At 50.4% G+C, this 19,741-nt stretch overlaps 5 protein-coding genes across 5 annotated transcripts; 2 read left to right on the top strand and 3 right to left on the bottom strand.

Moving 5' to 3' along the window:
- Nucleotides 1-1,094: 1,094 nt before the first annotated feature.
- On the top strand, nucleotides 1,095-3,008 carry PFICI_07632 (uncharacterized protein; the record flags this gene model as incomplete). The annotated part of the gene is made up of 1 exon (XM_007836213.1): nucleotides 1,095-3,008. The coding sequence occupies one exon, from the start codon at nucleotides 1,095-1,097 to the stop codon at nucleotides 3,006-3,008; it is 1,914 nt and encodes a 637-aa protein (XP_007834404.1).
- Nucleotides 3,009-4,442: 1,434 nt separating this feature from the next.
- Nucleotides 4,443-6,533, top strand: PFICI_07631 (uncharacterized protein; the record flags this gene model as incomplete). Its single annotated transcript, XM_007836212.1, has 3 exons — nucleotides 4,443-4,596; nucleotides 4,660-5,967; nucleotides 6,097-6,533. 3 exons carry the CDS (start codon nucleotides 4,443-4,445, stop codon nucleotides 6,531-6,533), a joined length of 1,899 nt encoding a protein of 632 aa, XP_007834403.1.
- Nucleotides 6,534-7,825: 1,292 nt separating this feature from the next.
- On the bottom strand, nucleotides 7,826-9,057 carry PFICI_07630 (uncharacterized protein; the record flags this gene model as incomplete). Its single annotated transcript, XM_007836211.1, has 3 exons — nucleotides 7,826-8,036; nucleotides 8,102-8,917; nucleotides 9,020-9,057. The coding sequence occupies 3 exons, from the start codon at nucleotides 9,055-9,057 to the stop codon at nucleotides 7,826-7,828; spliced, it is 1,065 nt and encodes a 354-aa protein (XP_007834402.1).
- Nucleotides 9,058-11,626: 2,569 nt separating this feature from the next.
- Nucleotides 11,627-13,108, bottom strand: PFICI_07629 (uncharacterized protein; the record flags this gene model as incomplete). The annotated part of the gene is made up of 3 exons (XM_007836210.1): nucleotides 11,627-11,942; nucleotides 12,078-12,715; nucleotides 12,782-13,108. 3 exons carry the CDS (start codon nucleotides 13,106-13,108, stop codon nucleotides 11,627-11,629), a joined length of 1,281 nt encoding a protein of 426 aa, XP_007834401.1.
- An 885-nt stretch (nucleotides 13,109-13,993) lies between these two features.
- On the bottom strand, nucleotides 13,994-17,914 carry PFICI_07628 (uncharacterized protein; the record flags this gene model as incomplete). Its single annotated transcript, XM_007836209.1, has 1 exon — nucleotides 13,994-17,914. One exon carries the CDS (start codon nucleotides 17,912-17,914, stop codon nucleotides 13,994-13,996), a length of 3,921 nt encoding a protein of 1,306 aa, XP_007834400.1.
- Between the last annotated feature and the right edge of the window lie 1,827 nt (nucleotides 17,915-19,741).

The following is a 19,741-nucleotide window of genomic DNA, read 5'->3' as shown; positions in this document are numbered from 1 at the left end:
TGAATTATCATTTCATACATACCTACTCATCTAAATTGTGTATTGATTGAATCACGCGCATTTTGGCAGCATTGAAATCTCTGTTACCACTTTATCTTCACCGCATCCACCAAGTCATGCTTGCATATGTTCCTCAGTCATGCTACAAGTTTGTCTTTGCCGTCAATGTTGTAGGAGCGGTACTGCATAGTCTGTACTAGTGCGACAGAAACAATCGCGAAATACGGCTCGAAGGTTTGCGCTGGCCGCACTCGGTACTGGCCACAGAACCCAGCCACTATCGACTCAAATACGGTACATATCCACGATAAGCCGCCATCCAGCTGCCGTGATGCAGCGCTAGCGGGCGGCAAGGCACTCAACTAAGCAAGATTTATGGCTTACCATTGAGGCGCTCTGTCTTCAATGAGAAGAAAAGATCCAAAGGCGTTCTTCCCCAACTTTCGGACCATGAACGCAATGCTTGACGACTGATCAAGGGTGCGCGAATACAATACTGTATCCCGGGCGGGACACCAGCGCTTGACGTTCAGCAGCCAGCTCTATTCAGGACACCAAATTGAGTATCCAGGCTGCCGGATTAGTACTCAGATCGGTGACAGCTGGGGAATACTTGGTGTTGTATGTTGTTCCCCCCCTCTACTCTCCAGCTACTCACTGGAGCTTGATAGCCCGTGTAACTTGATTAGCTTGACATCCGAATGTTCATACTGCATTCCATGACTTGTCGATGAAGAGGTGAGCTGCTAGAATTTGCACGAAACCTGCTGCACAAGTGATTTTATACTATAATACATGCTTGGGGAGGCTTTGACTTGGCCATCTTGCCATAGTCAACAGGCAGCAAGATTGTCTGTGCTACGGACTGAGACCCGACTCCTAGACGGCAACAATCATTGGTTCGAATGTAGACACTCGTTTGCTCTTCTGATTTGTTCATTGCCTACACTGCCTCGGGCGAGGAGCTGCATCGTGCGGCATCGTGCACGTGATTTGCACAGCCTGATCATGAGACGATATCTTCTTTCGCCAGCAAAGATGGTGATCCTGAACACAACACCATTGTATCTTTATAATTGAAGCTGTCAACAACTATGCCCGAAGAAATCACTTTCGCTTATCAACCACTCTCTGCAGAAGCGGAAACGCGCATCATTGAGTTGCAACCGGCACCTGATGCGTCGTTTCCGCTGCAATGTCGTATTGCAGAACTTTGCCTATCGAACAAGGACCTGACAGAGTACGAGGCAATCTCTTACACGTGGGGCGGACAAGTCCTTTCAGAATGCCTTTACGTGCTTGGAGACGACGGCGGTGGCCAATCCAGCGTCATCAAGATCACCGCCAATCTACGGGATGCCTTGCAACGATTTCGACGGCAAGACCGAGCACGCCGCATCTGGGCAGATGCTATCTGCATCGACCAGCGAGACGACTCCGATAAAGCCAAACAAATCCCGGCCATGGCGCAAATCTTCTCGGGTGCCTCCTGTGTGCTTGTTTGGCTGGGGTGTTGGTCCGAGGGGCAGCGCTCTCTTGCAGATATCAAGAAGGCCGTGCGGTTCAGAAGCACGAGCGACACGGAGATTGATGCCCACATGTTGAACCTGGAAAGGTCCTTCTTGGATCTGGTACAACTCCCTTGGTTCAGTCGCCGATGGATTATACAGGAGGTTACGTTGGCATCCGATGTTCTCATGGTCTGCGGCTCCGAGGAAGTTACGTTTCTGCACCTTTTGCGTGTGATGAATGGACTTTTACGACACATGAAACCCCGAAGCAGCACAACCATCGACACAGCACTTGCATCATTGTTGGCCATTTCGCAACTTTGGAAGACGTGGGTTTTCGACTCGAGCCAGGAAAAGGGCCTGCGGCTTTTTGATCTTTTGAATTCGTTCCACGACTCTGGTTGTGCGGATGATCATGACAGAGTATTTGCACTCTGCAATTTGGCATCAGATTGCTCAGTTGTCAAGAATTTGGACGAGGCCCGACCACTCAAGATATCGCTCGTGATAGACTATGACCAGCCGGTCGGAAGCCTTTACAAATCGGTCGTCAAGCAAATGCTCGGTCTCAATCCCGATAAAAGTTGGATCCGCAACAGCGATGACCCGAGGTTGAAGGAGATCATGATAGCCGTACTGGAGCGTTGTGACGGCATTCATCGAGATGGAATTCCGGCCTGGGTTCCTGATTGGCGCTTGCCTCAGAAAAGAGTAGCATTCTTTAAGGTTTTTAAAGAACGGGACGGAGAGATTCACCGTAACCTTCTTGCGAGAGCGCTGTTTAGTGGTCGACTCGAGCATCTGATGAACGGTAGACTTATGGGCTTGGTCACCTCGGTTTTTGAACCATTCCCTAAGCATATGGACATGCTCGAGATCAAGAACTATTTGCAAATTTTGCGGATCAGTTTTCAGAGTTGTACAAACGATTTCTCAAGGGAGTTACCTAATTCTACAAGACGCCTGAATCAGTACTTTGATCTCCATGACTCACCACTTTACAACAGAGCAGATCATATACATCGAGACAGCGCTTGGTGTTTGTTCCTGGCACACATTTCACTCCACTGGCTCAAAAGCATGGCACCAGGCTCTGTTTCCGGAAACATGAAACTACACGCGCCCGCCTCTGCTCGGAACTTGTATCGTCTGAGTTTGGGCAACACCGACGTTGATACTGGCTCGGAATTCTGTTTATTTTATTGCTCAGTTTTTAGAGGGAGACGACTGTTTTCATTCAAAGGGGATAGTGGCGTCAGGGGAATATTTGGAGTAGGCATCGGTCCTGACCACATGGCAGCAGACACCCGTTTCGAAATGAATGACATGGCCGTATTTTGGTATGACGACGATGCGTATACAACACTACTATGGAATTCTCAAGCTGAGCCAGCGCACGCTCTTGTCGGTGACGTGTGGTACTCTGTAATAAACCAGGGTCGCACTGATCGTATCATTGAGTCATTACAGAAGTATGAGCATTCTTTGCATGGGTAAATAGAGGCAGGGTTCCTGATGTATGGTATAGTAATTGTAAGTGAGGCTAATGCAGTTGAGCCTATGAACGTGAAATCCAAGGTCTCTCAAATTTTCCGATATTTTGATCAAAACTCAACAATGACTCAACAATTATACATGCTCAAAATCCAGCGATCATACGTCAATGAGACCATTCAGGAGAGCAAAATGATTTCCTAGCACGGGTAACTTTTAATCCCTTGCGCTTGCAGGATCAAATAGGGTATGTAAAGTCAGGGAATCTACTTCTTCTTCATGACCGCGCGACAAGGCGCAGTGCACAACGAAAAAGACAGTGTGAAAACAAAAATTACTCCGACTACGACCCCGAAGGATAGTAGAGAAGGTAGAACACCACGCTGTGCAATGCAGATTCCAACCATCTAAGACCTCATATGCTTGATCATGAGAGTCTCTCAAAAAGGTAAGTATGAAGAAAAGAAAGGAGGAAGAAAAGGTCAAGAAAGCTGAGGGGATGTGCAGCTTTTTATAGAGGCTGGAACAGGCAACCACAGCGGTGAAAGTTGGCAGAATGTTGGCTAGGCAGCAACGGCATCAATTCAGCCTGAGGCAGGAACACTGCTCGGCTTGTGTCTGGTTGTTTGCGAGAGTCGTGTACGCAAACGCTTATGGAAGGCGCTCCTACTGCTATCATGGCAAGCTGTTTGGAGTCGTATAATCAGACAAAGGATAATTATGGGTCTACACATGTGGGACAGAAGGTTCAAGTAGCTGTATGACAACTAGTACTACTGGTCCATGCACTCATACGTATCAACTGCCACAAAACTACCTAGTGTATGTGTTGGCATAAAAGTGTTTTTATTTCAAATCCCTTGCACAGAGAATTCTTGATAATTCGCTCAAAACGTTGAATTTGAGTACGCTTATCATGAATGCTGTTGAAACGAGATACTGTTACTATGCACTACCACATGGGTTGTCCTAAACATGGGTACAAATACAGCTTGTCGCTAGGCTAGTGTGACCTCATATTGTCTTGGCACGTCGCGCGAGACCCCTAATCACTTAATGGGCCCCCCAACCAAAGCACGGGCCACTTTGGCCTAAACGCGACCCTTTTCCTCGTCGACGCGTGGAAATCGCGTTTCTCGTCGTTTCTCAAGGTCCCTCTTGTCCCACAAACGTGACCGACCACTGCTACACCCATTCCATTGCATTGCACCGTACAGAAAGGCGGGAATCATCACCAGCATCTTGACTGTCGCCGCTGTTTGCAGCTTTGGTCCGGTTTTCATCAACTTTTGTCTTTTTTTCTTTTTTCCCCTGCAATTCCTCCCATTGCACACACATACACTCTGCACAATTCTTGGGAGCTCCCACAAGCACAAGGCGGCGACCTCGCACAGAGCTTGGAGCTCATCACAAGACATTCCAATGCCTTTGCATGAGATGTCCCCCAATATTCAGGAATCAGAACTATCCTCGAGAAAGAGAAGCCACGATCAATTCACAGAAGCTACCTTCAAGGTCGAGGATACCTCGGTCGAGAATCATTTAGAAATCAAGGCTGAAGATGCCTCGGGCATAAACGGTGCACTTCAAGGTGAGTTACTCAAATGAGCATGCCTCTTGTGTCCATGCCTGTTTTCTGACATGTCTTCTGCAGATATTCCTCTGGTGTCCATTACAAAGCACGACGCCAACAAAGCCAGGAGTGGCAGCCCTGCCCCGTCAGTTGACTCAGAACTCTCCTCAGTCAGGAGCTCGCCGTCACCAATGCAGGACGACTTGACCCCATCCACGTCACCAATGGCGCCCCTGCCTACCGGCACAGCACCACAATCAACTTCTGCAATGCCACCCTCGGCAGCTCCCCCCGCCAAGAAGAAGCGGAAGACGGCGGAGGAGAAGGAGACAGAAGAACGAGAGCGTGCGGCCAAGAAGGCCAAGAAGGAGGAGGAAATGGCCGTCAAGGCCAAGGAAAAAGAGGCAAAGGATGCCGCCAAAGCAGCAAAAGTTGCCGAAAAGGAGGAAAAGGACCGCAAGAAGAAGGAGGAGGAGGATAAGAAGAAACGTGCTCAGCCGAGCATCTTTGGCTTCTTGAAAGCCAAGCCGGCTGCTTTGGGAGAACTCTCTCCCAACCAGCAGCCATCGAAAAAGGCTGTCGATGGCTCTCCCGTTCGACCGAGGGCGCCCATTGTGATGCCCATCACAGCAAGCCCATCAGCCAAGGAAGCCAAGCCTCAGAAATCGGCTTATGATAAGTTGTTCCAGCCCTTTTTCGTCAAATCGGATGTCAAGCTGGCGGTAAACCCTTTCCAGATGGATGAAGAGACAATGGCCGCCAAGTCTCGAATCCTGGATGAGCATATTCGCGGGGATCGTGGCGAAGTGGCAACGAAGCCATTCGATCCAGTCGCTACATTTCAGTTCAGTGGCGTGCCAACGACCCGAGGCAAGCAACATATTGCCGTGAAGAAGATAATGGCAGAAATGTCTGGCGACACTGTACCAAGCCACCAAAGTGAGTCGCAGCAGCTGCGGCTCACCAATGCTCAGGACCAGCTCAGGTCCATCCCTGTAAAGGTCTTGTCCTTCTTCGAGGACGTGCGCCCGGCGTATGTTGGAACTGTGACGTCGACGCCCAAGGTTCACTTGGGAAAGCTGGCAAGAAGGCCTACTGGACGCCTTCTTTCTCTCAACTACGAGTATGATTCGGAAGCTGAGTGGGAGGAGGAGGAAGGTGAAGACCTGGACGAGGATGACCTTGAAGATGAGGGCGAAGAGGGCGAAGAAGAAATGGGCGATTTCTTGGATGATGCCGAAGATGTTTCTGCCACCCGCCCGGCGTTCTTGACTGAGACCGAACCTGTCAGCACGGGTATTTGTTTTGAGAACCGGACGAGACTGGCCCATAATGCAGATGGTGAGGTTTGCCCGACCGTCTACAAGTACAGGATGGAGTTTATATTGGGTAAGTACCTCCAGACGAACCGCACCTTTCTCGCCTTGTTCTCCGATTACATTAAAACCTCATCCTTTGATTCTGAATTCTGTTTCTACCTGTTTCGGAATGACTCCAATTGCTAATGGTTGTTTTCAGACTCACTTGAGCATCACCATTCCATCGATCCGTTCTCTACAGATTACTGGCAATCCAAATCTGCACCGGGACCTGCAAGCACCCAACAGTCCAAGCTCACAAAGACAGCCGGCAAAAACCCACAAGCAGGCATGGCGCCTCCTCCTCTGCCCGGCTCTTCACCAGCAGCTACATCGGCGTCGGATCAACCCGACTGGAGCACTCTGATGCCCAAGTCCATGTTTCCAGAGTTCAAGCGCGCAATCATCAACAAGGAGTATAACTTCCTCACGAAAGTGGGCATAGTAGACATGCTTTCCAAGAAGTTTCCGACGGTGAACAAGGGCCAGGTGAAGGCCACGCTCGACTTCTTGGCGGAGAGATCAAGTCTTCCCGGCGCCAAGAAGTCGGCCAAGGTCTGGGTCCTGCGCCCTGAGCATGCTCTGGATAAGGACTAGAGCATGCGGGAGCTCTCGTGTCGTGAACGTCGCTACACATTGTAAATTTCAGTTGCGATGGGTGTCAGAGTATTCTTTGTTCTGTTGGCATTTGGGAAAAAGGGGGTCAAAGGTTACGGTCGGTCCTGGCATTGATGATCGATCAGGGGGCAAGGCGTTTTCTTGGAGTTGATGTCATACATGCATAATACCTCGATAGAGCAGGTGCTGGTAGGAATGATGATGATGAACATGTATAAATTGCTACATACAGTATCATGGTGTTTGCTAAACGTGATTTTCATCGATATGCTCTGTTGTCAGATGTCGAAGGCGACGTGTCATATGACTCAAGTCAGTCTATGCAATCAACCAAGCTGTAGACTGGTTGACTGGATGCTGTCGCAGTTGACGTATATACTGGATAGCCACCATTGAGCAAAACCACTAGAGATGATATCCACGCCCTTGGAATAAAAGCCGATGCATCGTTCCCTCTGGCCACGTCGGAAAAGGAAGGCGGGTCTGTTTTGTACAATGTCCCAGTGCTTCATGGCTATTGCTACTGGTGTGTACATAGCCATGGCCATTATCTTGAAATCATCTAGGATTCGAATGTGGTGTGGAAGAGGGCAGATGGGCGGGAAGAGCAGAAATGATTATGAGATTATTCAGATACTGTATATATATATCATCTTTGTTCTTGTTTCCCGGTCATCTTTCCTTCAAATGTTCTCCGTCTATTTAGGTAGGAATGGATCAGCTGACAGCATACGGACAAGTCACGGGCATCAATTGGGATGGGAAAGAAGTCATTTCTAGAGCCAGCGTTGCGCAAATGAAATTTGTTCCCTAACTGAAACTCTCTTCTTTCATGTGCTCTTGCCCATTGCCTGTCCCCGAAAACACTGCTATAGTATCTCCTTGGAGGACAAGCCAAAGCTGGAAAAGCTGATCTCATCACAGGGCCCATGGTAGTCCCCATTTCAAACCAGCAGTTACCTGACCAGCAATCATCCGCCTTTCGCTGAAATCCCAAACCGATCGCTATGAGAATGACCCACTGATGGTATTACACTCATAAAATACAAATGGCTCATGTTTTGGAGCAATGTCATCCACACATGTTCAACGAGCACCTTTTTGTGTGCCAAAGCAACCAAGCCCGCTTGCTACAGCCAGACTCGGCTGCTTGTTCGTTGAAAGTACCTCAACTCATGACTCGTTCATCAAGTTTCCTCGAGAAGTCCCAAACCGGGCCGGGATCCAAATGCATCAACCACGGGTCCGTCCCTTTAAGCAGTAAAGATCCACTATGCTCTCTGCTCTTCGTGTGACTGCCGGTTGTTGTTGTGGTTGTCGTTATTATTGTTGTTGTTGTGGCGTTTATCGCCGTGATGGTTGTTCGCCGCACGTTCGCGTCGCTGCTCGTCAATGGTGGCTCGCTGAGTCAAACTTTCATCGTGACTCTTGAAGTCGAAGCGTGTGTTTGGCGGGCACTTGAGAATGGACTTCATCGACTCTCTGTGGAAATCAAAGTCAGCATCTGGAAATTGAGGAAGGGGAGAGTCTCCAAAGAGATAGCGTACCTAATCTTGAGAACCTTTCCTCCAGTCGAGGCGGTCCAGATAGAAATAACGTCTTCGCCATTGCGCACACTAAGCACAACGCCGTTGATCTGAGAGCCATCGTCGCAAAGCTGCCCGCCAATGCAGGCAAAGAGAATGTCGTCCCAGTATCGGTCAGCCACACCCTTCTTCAGACGCAGCACCCACTTTCCGCCTTCCTTATTCTCCTTGTCCTCCCATATTGGCCGAATGCCATTCCTGAAGAGGTGGTAGTCGGTCATCAACGGGACTTTGGAGGGAGGCTTGAGACACTTGTAAATGGCAAAAAACTCTTCGACAGACGAGCACTTTGCCATGGGGTGCAGTGTCTTCTCGTAGGCAATGTAGCCATGTGCCTTGCCAATCGGGGGACGAGTCCAGAAGACCCAGCTGTCGGGCAGGAGGTGAATTCCGCCTTGCTGGAGGAGTGCCGGGGCGTCTGATGCGATCGAGTCATCACCGGCGGACCTGGAGGCTTCCTTTGCAGACTTCTCTGCCGAGGGCGTCTTGGTGCCGCTGCTGCCAATAGTTCCCATGGCCATATCGAAGGGGTTGCCAGTGGCCTTTGGGGTCTTGGCCGATCCAAAGGATGCAAAGGCGCCTCCAGAGCCCAGGGCAAAAGCATTGGAGCCTCCGGTGCCAATGGGTGATGCTAAACCACCGCTCGGTGTCGTTGCGGCGAAGGGGTTCGCGCGGCCATGGGACGATGTGGCGCCATTGCGGCGGGACAGAGACGAGAAGTCTCTTGCTTGGGTGGTAGAGCCCTCTTGGTTCGTTGATAGAGACAAATTACTAGTGCTGCAGAAATTATATATCAGAGAATTGTTCATATTTTGGGATAAGAAGCAGGCAAAGGTTTGGGCGCGGCAAGGACAGCAGAGGGCACATCGGGCTACTCACTTGGGGCGGCGGCTCCAAATGGTATTCTTGTTCTCCATTGAGAAAAGGTGTTTTTTTTTTTGTTTTGGTTCTTTTTTTCTTCCGGACGAGCGACCAGGCGGGGATCGAGATTGCGTCTTCTCTGCTTCAGTTCTCTTCCCCCACGTGTAAACGGTCCGATCTGTCCAAAGTTCTTGTGCCTCTCGTCGGAATTCACGTGTTGAATGTGGTTCGACTTAATGCGCCACGGAGAGAAAAGAAAAATTAGAGGTGTGATACGCCTCTAGTTCTGCCTCGTCGAGACTGTGGCGAGATGAAAGTCGGACTGTTGAACTGTCGGCACGGGGGTATACAAGACAAAAACGCACTCGCACGCGCAGCACACACACACACAAACAGAGTCGTCGGAGGCGTTGGTGATGTCAGGGATGTAGGGTAGGGCGGCGGGTTGGGTGATTATCGCTTTGGGATGGCGCTGGACCTTGCTTTCTTTGGAAAGTTTACGGGTATTGCAGATACGTGATGCACGTCTATGCGATGACTTTGGGGAATTCGATACGACGATGCAAATTCAAAAAAAAGAATCAAGAAGTATGTATGCTTTGTATGCACTGTTGTTAACGGGTATGGGAGTCTCAAGAAGGTGGGCGGGTGAGAGGAGGGAAGGGAAAAAAATGTGTCGTCTGAAGCGGTTTGGGGACTTTGGTGCAGAACAGAAGGCAGGTTTAGTGATTTTGGCAGTGCGGAACGACACAAAAGACAAGCGAGGTGACTGGAGTCTGGTGCTTGATCAGTTTTGCATATGCGCCCCAGTTGGTTCGCTCCATCATCCTTGGGCTATGTGGTACCTAAGAGAGGCTTGGGAAGCTACAGAGTACTACCTACGTACAAGCTTGGGTACATGGATTACACCAGTAGTCTGGTATGTAATAATAGTAGTCGGTAGTAGCTTGATGATGAGGCCAGGTGAAAGATGATCGGATGCTTGGATGGCCACCGCCAGACACACAAGAACACAGACAGGCCTACCCAGGTATATAATGTATCAGTAAAGTGTCATTACTACCATTATCATTATTAGCAGTTGGAGGTGACTGATGAATCTGCATCCTTGCACGCGCTACAGTCAACAGTCTTTCTCTCTTTCTCTCCCCCCGGGGCCATTCATTCTTCATTGTTTCCTTGCATTGGCCCCACAATGGAAAGCTGCCGATTGATGCACAGCATTGATCCCCAAAGGTGGCATGTCTGTCGTCTTTTATTAGGTACCTACCTACACACGTATATAATCTGCCTGTCCATCCAATTCGTTTACAATTACATACTTTGACTGGATAACTCTGTACCTAGAGTCGCGCCTGCATAAAATTTAGAGGCAGCATTAGCGTCTGCTTAATTCCGAAGCACGGAAATTCTGTGAGTGACTGAGAAGCAGAGGTCCAAAGAAGCCAAATAGACACGAGGCTCAAGGTCATGAACAAGCAAGCCTCTCCACCTGCGTAGGGTACCTAGGTACCCAATTCCAACGTCGTCGCCTCAACCTCTGTCTTATTTTTTTTTTCCCCTTCCCGGCCCGGCCATAGCTGGCTCCGGCTGTAGGTGGGGCAAGCGGGCGCGCCGTTTGACTGGGTCCCCTCTTTAAGCCTCCAAATTTTTTTCTCAGACGGCGCGAGCTCTTCTTCTTCTTTTCTTTCTTCAATTATGCAACGACCACCAACTCAAATCATCGACAGCGTGCACATGATTTCTTCTACGCTGCTGCCGACTCCGATGTGTGTGTCAAGATTGAATAAAAGCCCTTGCTTAAAACCATCATCACGAGGGCCCCATGTGCGCGCTTCCATGATGCGGTGATGACCTGACGCAAGACACATTTCCTCGCAAAGAAACCCTTAATTTTTTTCCTCACATCATGGATGATTTTAACCCTGCTCGTTGATGACGATGACGATGATGCCACTCAGCTGGCACTGTAATATCTGCTATTCCTTCCTCCTGACCGCAGGTGCCAAATTGACACAAGATTGCCACGGTCAGCAAAGGTAGGACTGTCTTTCGCATAACCATGAGGTCTGGAGATGAACCTTACGCCTGCTCGCAATGATGACTCTGTATTCTGGTAATCCGACTCAGCCCACTTCAATCTTGAGATCAGCATTGCTGCCTCTAGATGCGGTTGAACATGTCGAGAAATGGCAACGTCTGAGCGTGAGCCCGCCACTATGATGTATCCATCAACTCATTTCTGTTCATTGATACCTACAGTCAGGCAAAAGAGATTTGCAAAAATTGACTCGCAGTCCAGCAGAAGTCTGCGACCCGTCCCTCAACTCACCGGTCCACAAAAAAAGACCTCCGTCACAAGTTGACGATAGCCAAGCACGCATGGTGAAAATGTTCCCATCTTATTGACAAACTATGGATCAACAGCTCTGTACCCGTCAAACGGAATGTATCTGAGGAAGGCCCATGTCGCAGGCGTCTTATAAATCATAACCATTACCCATCAACCATCACACCAAAACAAGTCCGTCGACACATTCTTCTTGCCTATTCACTGATGGCAGTTTTCTTGAGGCTTTCATCACACCCAACCAAGTCATAACGTCCGAGATGAGCACCTTCTCATTACGCATTCTTGTGTGAGGGAGGGAGGCTATCGTAGAATGCCTTCGGGATGATGTAACGCGGTGTTCCATCGGTTAAACGATCCCTCGAGCTGTTCAGTCCGTCTAACATGCCACCTGTAATGTGACTGACAAACTTGCGAAAGTCTTCTGTCTCGCGGATGTTGCAGACTCGCGTGGCGTTCTCAACATGAGCCATGGCCGCGGCCATAGACTTGTACTTGCGTAGGCATCGGGGGCACGTGAATTCGACGGTAGACCTGTGAGCTTGCGATCTGAGATGGGCGATCAAGGCCCCGGATGTCTGGAATTTAGCTCTAGAAAGCTATTAGCAAATGAGGAAATCCAGAAAAAAAAAAATCGGAGAAAGAAATAAGAAAAGTAGAGAAAAAGAGATAAAGAGGACGAAGAGGGGGTGTAGAGACAGGAAGAGGAGAGAAAAGCAGACGTACTTGCACTTTGGTGCATAGGCACAGTTAAACTTGCGCAGAATTTCGTGATAGAAGACAGCAGGGTTGAAACGATCGTCATCCGGATTGATGACTCTCTCATTGGGATCGATGTCTTGAGTTGATGGAGTAGCTGCCGTGAGATCCTCGAGCTCCTGAGGCGAAGGGCGGACGGCAGGAGTAGCTTGAGGAAAGAGCTTTTGGTCCTTGCCCTTCTCCCACCGATTCTCGATCTTGACAGCAGGTGGGATGGTCAGCTTCGTGCGAGGCTCGCCAGTCAACAGGTCCGGTACAGCAGGGTAGCCATTGCGGTAATCCTTCAGTTCCTTGCCGAGCTCAGGATACTGTTGAGTGTAGGACTCCTGAGAGGCCAAAGTGGCTTCGTCGGGCATCTGCTGTGGAGGATGTTTCTCATTCAGATTCAGGTGCGACATCCCCTCGCCCAGGCCAAAGCCTCGACTCATGGGATTCAGTTGACGTAGGCCATGGTTGAAGGTAGCCAGCTTCTGTCGACGCTCATGAAGCATGGAAGGGAACATGCGAGGGCACCGGTTGTTTTCAATGTGTCCAACCAAGTGCGAAGCAGCCGTGAAGGTCTCTGCACAGCCCGGACACTTCAGGTCTTGGGTCTGTCGGTGGGTCTATAAAACAAGCTTGCTTAGTTACGATGAGGCAGGATGAACAAATCATGAAATCTGAGCACTTACCAGTTGGAAATGGGTGGAAAGAGCCTCCTCATCGGGAAAGTCGGTGAGGCACTCGAAGCATCGCCAATGGCTCATGAGCTTCTGATGTTTTGTCAGGTCGGCCTCACTGCGGAAAGTCAAGCGGCATCCAGGCTTGGGACACTGCCACTCGGGCTGTTCCTGCTGCTGCCTCTGGTGCTTGGAAACAGCTTTGTCGAATGGGCGGGCGGGAGTGTTTGGGATGTATTTGCGCAACTCGGGAGGGATCCAGGTGCCGGTGTCGCCAGCGCCGCCAGCGCCGCCGCCATCGTTACCGCCGCCGACTGAACTAATTGTCCTGTTTGGCATGATGGGTGTACTGAGTGAACGAGTCTCGGGTTAAGACGATGTCATCAGTGTTGTGCTTAAAATTGGAGAGGGCTCAATCTGCTTCAGGTGTTGAAAATGTCAATTTCAGAGTAGAGGTTGTTTTTTGGGAATGGGAAAAGGACCGGAAGAAAAGGTGGGAGACATCAATTAGTAGCCCTGTTCTGTTCACTTGGGCAACAAGAAAAGGAAGTGACGACCAGGCAACCGACGATGGCCCTTGAAGGCAGCTTCTGTTTCTCGTGACGACTTGAAACATTTCCAAGGGACAATCAGTGGCCGGTCAAGTTAGCATTTGTTACAAGCAGATCGTCACCATCAAGCCAGCATCATACACTCTTTGTCCAGCATCGTTTGCGACTCGGGCAACATATGTATTCACAATCTTGTGAAATAGTACGCGATATGAAGGCGCAAGACCAAAGCACCATTGCATCTAACACACACAACTAAGTGTATCTTGAGATTGGCCGATGGGCACTTGCTCCAGATCTCGGACCGGAAGCACTGGCAGAACCTTGAAGATATTGTCCTGAATTGCCGGGGGAAAAAGAAGGGAGAAAAAATTCCCTCCTTCCTATAATATAAATGTTCTCACAATGAATGGTGACTACAACTCAAATTGACCAGTACAATGTCTCGAATTTTGCATTGAAACTTGCTATAGTCATCTGCACTGGGTATCAGATGATGTTTGTTCCCTCGACTCCATGCCATGTCCATCTTCTGTAACCAAAACGCCGCCCAATGCAAATCCATGCTGACCATTGATTGATATACGCCTGTCCTGCCCTGTCAACCATGTGGTGGTCTTGGGACTTTGAGATCCATGTACATTTGTCCTGCTTCTTTTATTCCAACACACTTCTACCTCGACTCTAACCTTTTGCGTTCAGCCTGAACATCACTGAACAGTGTTTGCATCTGAGCGAGTAGATCAGGTTCGTTGCTGATTGAACCATTGCTCCTGACTCTCTTTCGAACGTCGGCCGATGCTTCACTCCTGTACGCGGCAAGATCCTCATCCTCGGCATCGCCGGCGTGATAAGACGCCCGCTTCCGTTTCGACGATATATTAGATGCGACCGACGGAGATGGACTGACGCGGCTTCTTCCAAGCGCTCCCAGCATCAAAGATGGTCTGTCTTCAAAGAACTCGTCATCGGCGGCAGCGGATCCGCAAGGGGATGCTGATGCTGATGGTGGCAAGCCGTAATCTCCGAGGCCACGGAATCGTTTGCCCTCTCGAAGCATCGGTAGAGCCAGCGATTCATGAAGATACTCTCCATTTGGCATCTGCACCATCCCATTGGCCTTGAGACGCCAGTAGGGATCTGATACTCTGCTCTTCTTGGTCTTGGACACCCTGCTGCTGTTGACACCTTGACTGGACCTGTAGCTCGAGCTGAGGGTCGAGTTTCGGAAAGAACCCGTTGATATTGACATGGCGTCTTTTCCGGAAAGTTGGGCCCGAAGCTTGGCTGATTTGCTTCCTTCCTTGTAAATTCGAGGTTGCTGAAGCCGATTCAAAGGTGGCAGGCCATGCTTCTCTCTCCGTCTGGTTTCTTGTTTATAGAGCATTTCCGATGGGGACAGCATCTTGCCCATGTCCGAATCCTCGTCCATGGCAACCTGTCGCGCTGTTGCCTTGGGGTCCCGCATCCCATTGAAGATGCCGCTTGCTAGTAACGCATCCTCCACACTGGCTTGCGATCCGGTCGAGCGGCGCAAGCTGCTCTCCCTCGATGCCTGCTCTCTTGCTCTTTCTTGTATCAATCCAATCACTGCCTCGCGCTTCCTCTTCTTGGCATCCTGCTCGGCTGCCTCCCGTTTCGCTACATTCTCCGGCGCATTCCACTTTCGGAATTTTTCCTTCTCCATCTTGATACGACTGACCACTCGACGTTTCCTGAAAATTTCCACCCAACGGTAGAAATACTTGACTGATAAGCTGTAAATTCGGAATTTCCGGGCTTCTTCCCACGACTTCTCATCCTCTTCCTTCTTTCTTCTCTCCTCTTCCATCTCGACAAATTTCGTCCAGACGTCTCGCAAGAGTTCTTCCACCACGTGTTCTTCCAGATCATGCAGTAAACCACGATCGGCACAGACAAACCACTCGGCGATCTTGTCGAGTCTCTGCTTCTTTGATGGCTGCTTTGGTGCGGCAGTCGCAGTGATGCCAGGTGCACCGAACGTGGTCGTTGGCATGTTTTGAGATGAGGTTATGGCCGGGATACTTGATTGCATACCAGAGGTGGCTGGCGGGGGTGCCGATTCCAAAGGATTTGCGCTGAAGATGCTGGAACTAGTAGTAGGCTGCGAATCCGAATTCGTGGCAAAGATGGATGGGTTTTGCTGATGTCTGGAGGTATCGATGGTATCTGCCGGAGTTTGCACACCAAATGGAGATGTACCTCCAAACAAGTCCTTGCTGGCAGGCTCGCTGGGGCCAGGAAATTTAAAGCCCGAACCTACCGGTGCTTGTGACCCGGCAAAGATGGATTCGCCTCCTCCATTCTTTGGTGCAGAAGGGTTGGCAGCATTTGTGGGAAACCAAGAAGCACCGTTTGTGTGTGGCGTCGTCACTGGTGGCGCTGTATTGCTGGAGTTCGTGTTGAGAAAGTTGAATAACCCTGCCGATGGGCTTTTCTCGGCATCGCCACGAGACTCTATGTATTTCACAGACGTCTCCCCAAACGTTACTTTTTTTGCTGAATCTGTAGTCTCTGGTGTCCTTGCCAGCCCCGGTGCTCCTGAGGCCTTGCCAAAAAGACTCATACTGGCGTTTGGAGGGGTTGTGCTGGTTCCTACTTCACCAAAGATCGTCTTTGGCGGTGTAGATGTTGTCCCGAAATTCGAACCATTCTTTGAGAACAAGGAAGGCCCATGTGAGGTACCAAAAGCGGGAGATTGAGACTGTGCTGGCGCCACTCCAAATAGGTTTGCCGAACCGTTGCTCTGTGCATTGGGATCTGTTGAGGTATCTGTGTCCTCTAGGTCCGACTGAGCAGCCGCCACATCGTCGACCGCGTTCATTGATTCTTTCGGCGACTCCACGAACAGAGTGTCATCATCAGTACCAGCGTTCAACTTGGTTGCACTAGTGTCCTCATAGATGGTTTCGTGGATGGCGTCTGTGAAAGGACGCTCATTGCGTTTGCGCTCGACAATGTCGTGGGAAAATGCTTGGGTCACACGTGGTCTGCTGAGCTGAGTTTGGGGATCAATGAAGAGGTAACGCGCCCCATTTTCCTCCCTAAATTCAAGGTTGTGCTGCTCCACGAAAGCTACGGCGTCGTCTTCCGTGTCGAATCGAAGTTTCTGCCGAAGGAATCCGGCAGTGATGTCTTTGGGTGAGGCCCTTGGACGTGCATACGATCTGACAATCGTCTTGAGCATTGCTTGACGAATGACACCAAAGTGAATCTCGGCTATGCAAGCCATGGTATATGAGATGTTGGGGGATGCCACAATACTGAAGAATACCGAGGCAGCATTCAAGGCGACTTCCGTGGGTGATTCTGGCTTTAGAGGGCCATGCGACATGGTTGTGTTTTGCATGGACTCGATAATGCACAGGGCTGTCTGAATGGCTTCAGTGGCATTCAGCTCATCGCCCCAACTTTCGACGGTGTCTTTCAATGATGAAGTCCAGCCAAAGAAAACAATGTAGTAAGACAGAAACTCGGCTTCGTTATCGCATACGATACCCATGTCGGCGCAGTCCTTGTATCTTTGCTTGAGAGTCATCAACGCCTTGCTGAGCTGTTCAACTTCTTGCTGCTCAGAGTAGTCCTTGTAGGTGAACCAGGATCGCGCAAGCAGATGGGCGGAAGTTGCATGGAATCGTACAACGGTTTCCAAGCAGTAGATTTCATCCTTGATCTCGTCTGGTGACATGGAGGGTGTTTGCATTGACAAATCAATGCGTATCGCCCGGGATCGATCCCAGGCAAAGTGGTGGTAAGTCGGCAATCGGTCATCCACCGCAATGAGCTCGTCAATCAGATAATCCAAGGTCCGCCTGCAGGCTGCTGGTGATCGAACATCCATCGGAAGCGCTGCTTCTTGGCCGGCAGCGGAGCGTGCCAGACGCTTGATCATCTTGTCTGGGACGGGTACCCGACTTCCATTTTCATCGTAGCCCTCGGGGCCCCAAAGGCCACTCTCGACGATGCGCTGTATCTTCTCCCACTCCGGGCACTTCTCCTCGCATATGCCCTTGAAAGGCAAGGCTTCATCTAAGCGGCGCCGTTGGTCGGGGTCGTCAATGAGATTTGCCTTCATCAACGACTTTCGGGCCTTTTCTCGGTACGCACGATGCGCTTGGCGAAGATCATCCATCGCGCCTTTTTGCCGCAGTGCGTTTGGATCTTTCGGCCATGCCGGCGCCTTGATACCATCTTTCGCCAGTTGCTTAAAGATCTTGTTTGCAAATTCACTAGGTGGCCCCCTTGGCTGAGTCTTCCGCTCGGCTTGCCGCCCATGGTGGTCATTTTTGCGAAATGGCGCTCCTTGAGTACTAGATGGGTTCGTAGCAGACCCATTCGGACGTTTTGGGCCTGGAGGTGGCTTGAAGCCGCCAGTCTTTGCCTGACCATTCCCGTTGGCGGAAGGGGCAGAGCCGAATGATGGTTTGGGCTCGTTCGACGTGCTGCCCAGGAAAGGGTTCGACTTGTTGGATTGTGCGGCCGCAAATGGATTACTTCCTGAAGTCTGGGTGACCGAGTTGCTTGCAGGTTGTTGAAAAATGTTGCTTCCTGACTTCTGGGCAGGCGCAGTCATGTTCGCAAATGGGTTGAAGGGCGCCTGGGACTGCCCAACGGAAGCAAAAGCTATAGTAAAGAAGACACGTCAGTTTAGCATGGATATTTGTCATACCTTTGAAGTCATCTGCATGTCGATCACTGTAGCAGTTCATGGACTCGGGCCAGTAGAGCAATTCCCTTGCTATCAAAGCCCTGGGAAAAAGCGATGATCTTGCAAGCTTCCGGAGCAGCCATGGCTACAATCCCTAAATAGCCATAGCCAACGACCATTGCTGGCGCGTCACGCGCACCTTCAGTCGAAATGAAACATGAAACTCCAGATTCCGACTGGGTCAACTGGCCTTGCTGCCAGCTCGCACGTGGCTCCGGTGCTGCCAAATGCATCGTAGATGGGAGTCGCAGGATGGGTTTCACGATGTACCAGTGATGTCGCCATCGTGTTGGCTTGAAAGAGAGGCGTGGAACTCACGATTGTTGGTAGCCATAGCTTCAGCTCAACACCAGCAGCAAGGCTGCGGGTCAAGACTACAGAACAGCTATCCCCGTGGTCATTGATGGATAGAGCGTGGCGCAAACATGAGTCGGTGCTGGCGATTCGATACTTGCAGTCGTCGCGGCAAGGAAGCAATCGCGGTGCGGAGGTGTCGAGGCTGAGGTGCTAGTTGTTGACAGTAGTAGGTTGCAGAGGTTGGGGGTTCGTGATGGAGCCAAACGGACGACCCAACAGACGCGAGCGCGCAGTGTAACCGTGATCACCGTCGCGCTGATGGAACAAGAGCGCGCAATGACTCTGATCTATCAGTCGCGACCGAGTCGAGTGTTTTCGGAGATGGTCGCGGCTCTATTTTCATGAATGAGGCCAGGTTCTATTGTTCTTGTTGTCGAAGTTTGGAGGGGATTACAAGGCGACTCGGGACTCTCCCATTGAAGTTCCAGTAGCAGCAAGCTGGATGCGGAAGCTACCAACCAATCCGAGCTCGATTCAGCCGCTGGGCTGGCAGAAAAGCCCCCACTTTCGAAAGCCGCATTTAGTCTGGCCAGACTCTTTTGACTCTTGAGTGCTCGGCTCTGACCGCCTAACTAGTACTGTACGTACTGCAACGGCCCAGGCTCAATGTCAGTTACAACTTTTGCGTTCCTGGCAGAGAACCTTGAAAGTGCATTTAATTGCAGCTCAGGTGCACTCCCGAGGTCCTCAAGCTGCAGGTACTACTTTCAAGAGCCGTGTATGGTCACAATGTCGTAAAAGTCACTCGGATTGTTTTCAAAATAGGCCATTGAATAAAGGGATACACAAGACAAGAATCAAGGTGCAATGCTACGGAGCCGCGGTGGTTGTCACGTAGATGATAAAGTTGCTTCGCATCAACCCTATTCCTCTCGACTCGACATTGACCATACCTCGAGTTGTGCTGTAGGAGCATAGCTCGAGACGAGTATCAGAAAACGAGTATTGCGCATTGCTTGCCTCCTCGGAGCATAGTCTTTGTCTGAAAACTCAATAGCTTGTGATCAGATGGCAGCGCCACAAACAGATTGAATCCCTTAAGTTCTTTCCATATTTAATACACTAGACGATTCCCGCCAATGAGGTCATCGCAAGCCACTGGCGAAAAAGATAGAAAAATGCCGGGAGAATTAAGGTAAGGCTGTCGGCGGGTTTAGCTCTTCAAAGGGTATGTAGCAGGACCCAATCCCTGGCACTTCCGCGACCCGCGCGACCCCCTCGAGCCCCTCCCAATTGAGTTGAGGTCACCGCTGAAAGCACAGCTTTGGTGGCACCTTGAGCCCGGCCCCAAAGCTGCAACAAAAAAGACCACCGAATGCCTCCCACTCTCGTCAG

Source organism: Pestalotiopsis fici, assembly GCF_000516985.1.
Source record: "Pestalotiopsis fici W106-1 unplaced genomic scaffold PFICI_Scf_5, whole genome shotgun sequence".
Taxonomy (NCBI): Eukaryota; Fungi; Ascomycota; class Sordariomycetes; order Amphisphaeriales; family Sporocadaceae; genus Pestalotiopsis; species Pestalotiopsis fici.
The sequence above is the reverse complement of the archived record's forward strand: the minus strand, read 5'-3'. Positions and strand labels throughout refer to the sequence as shown.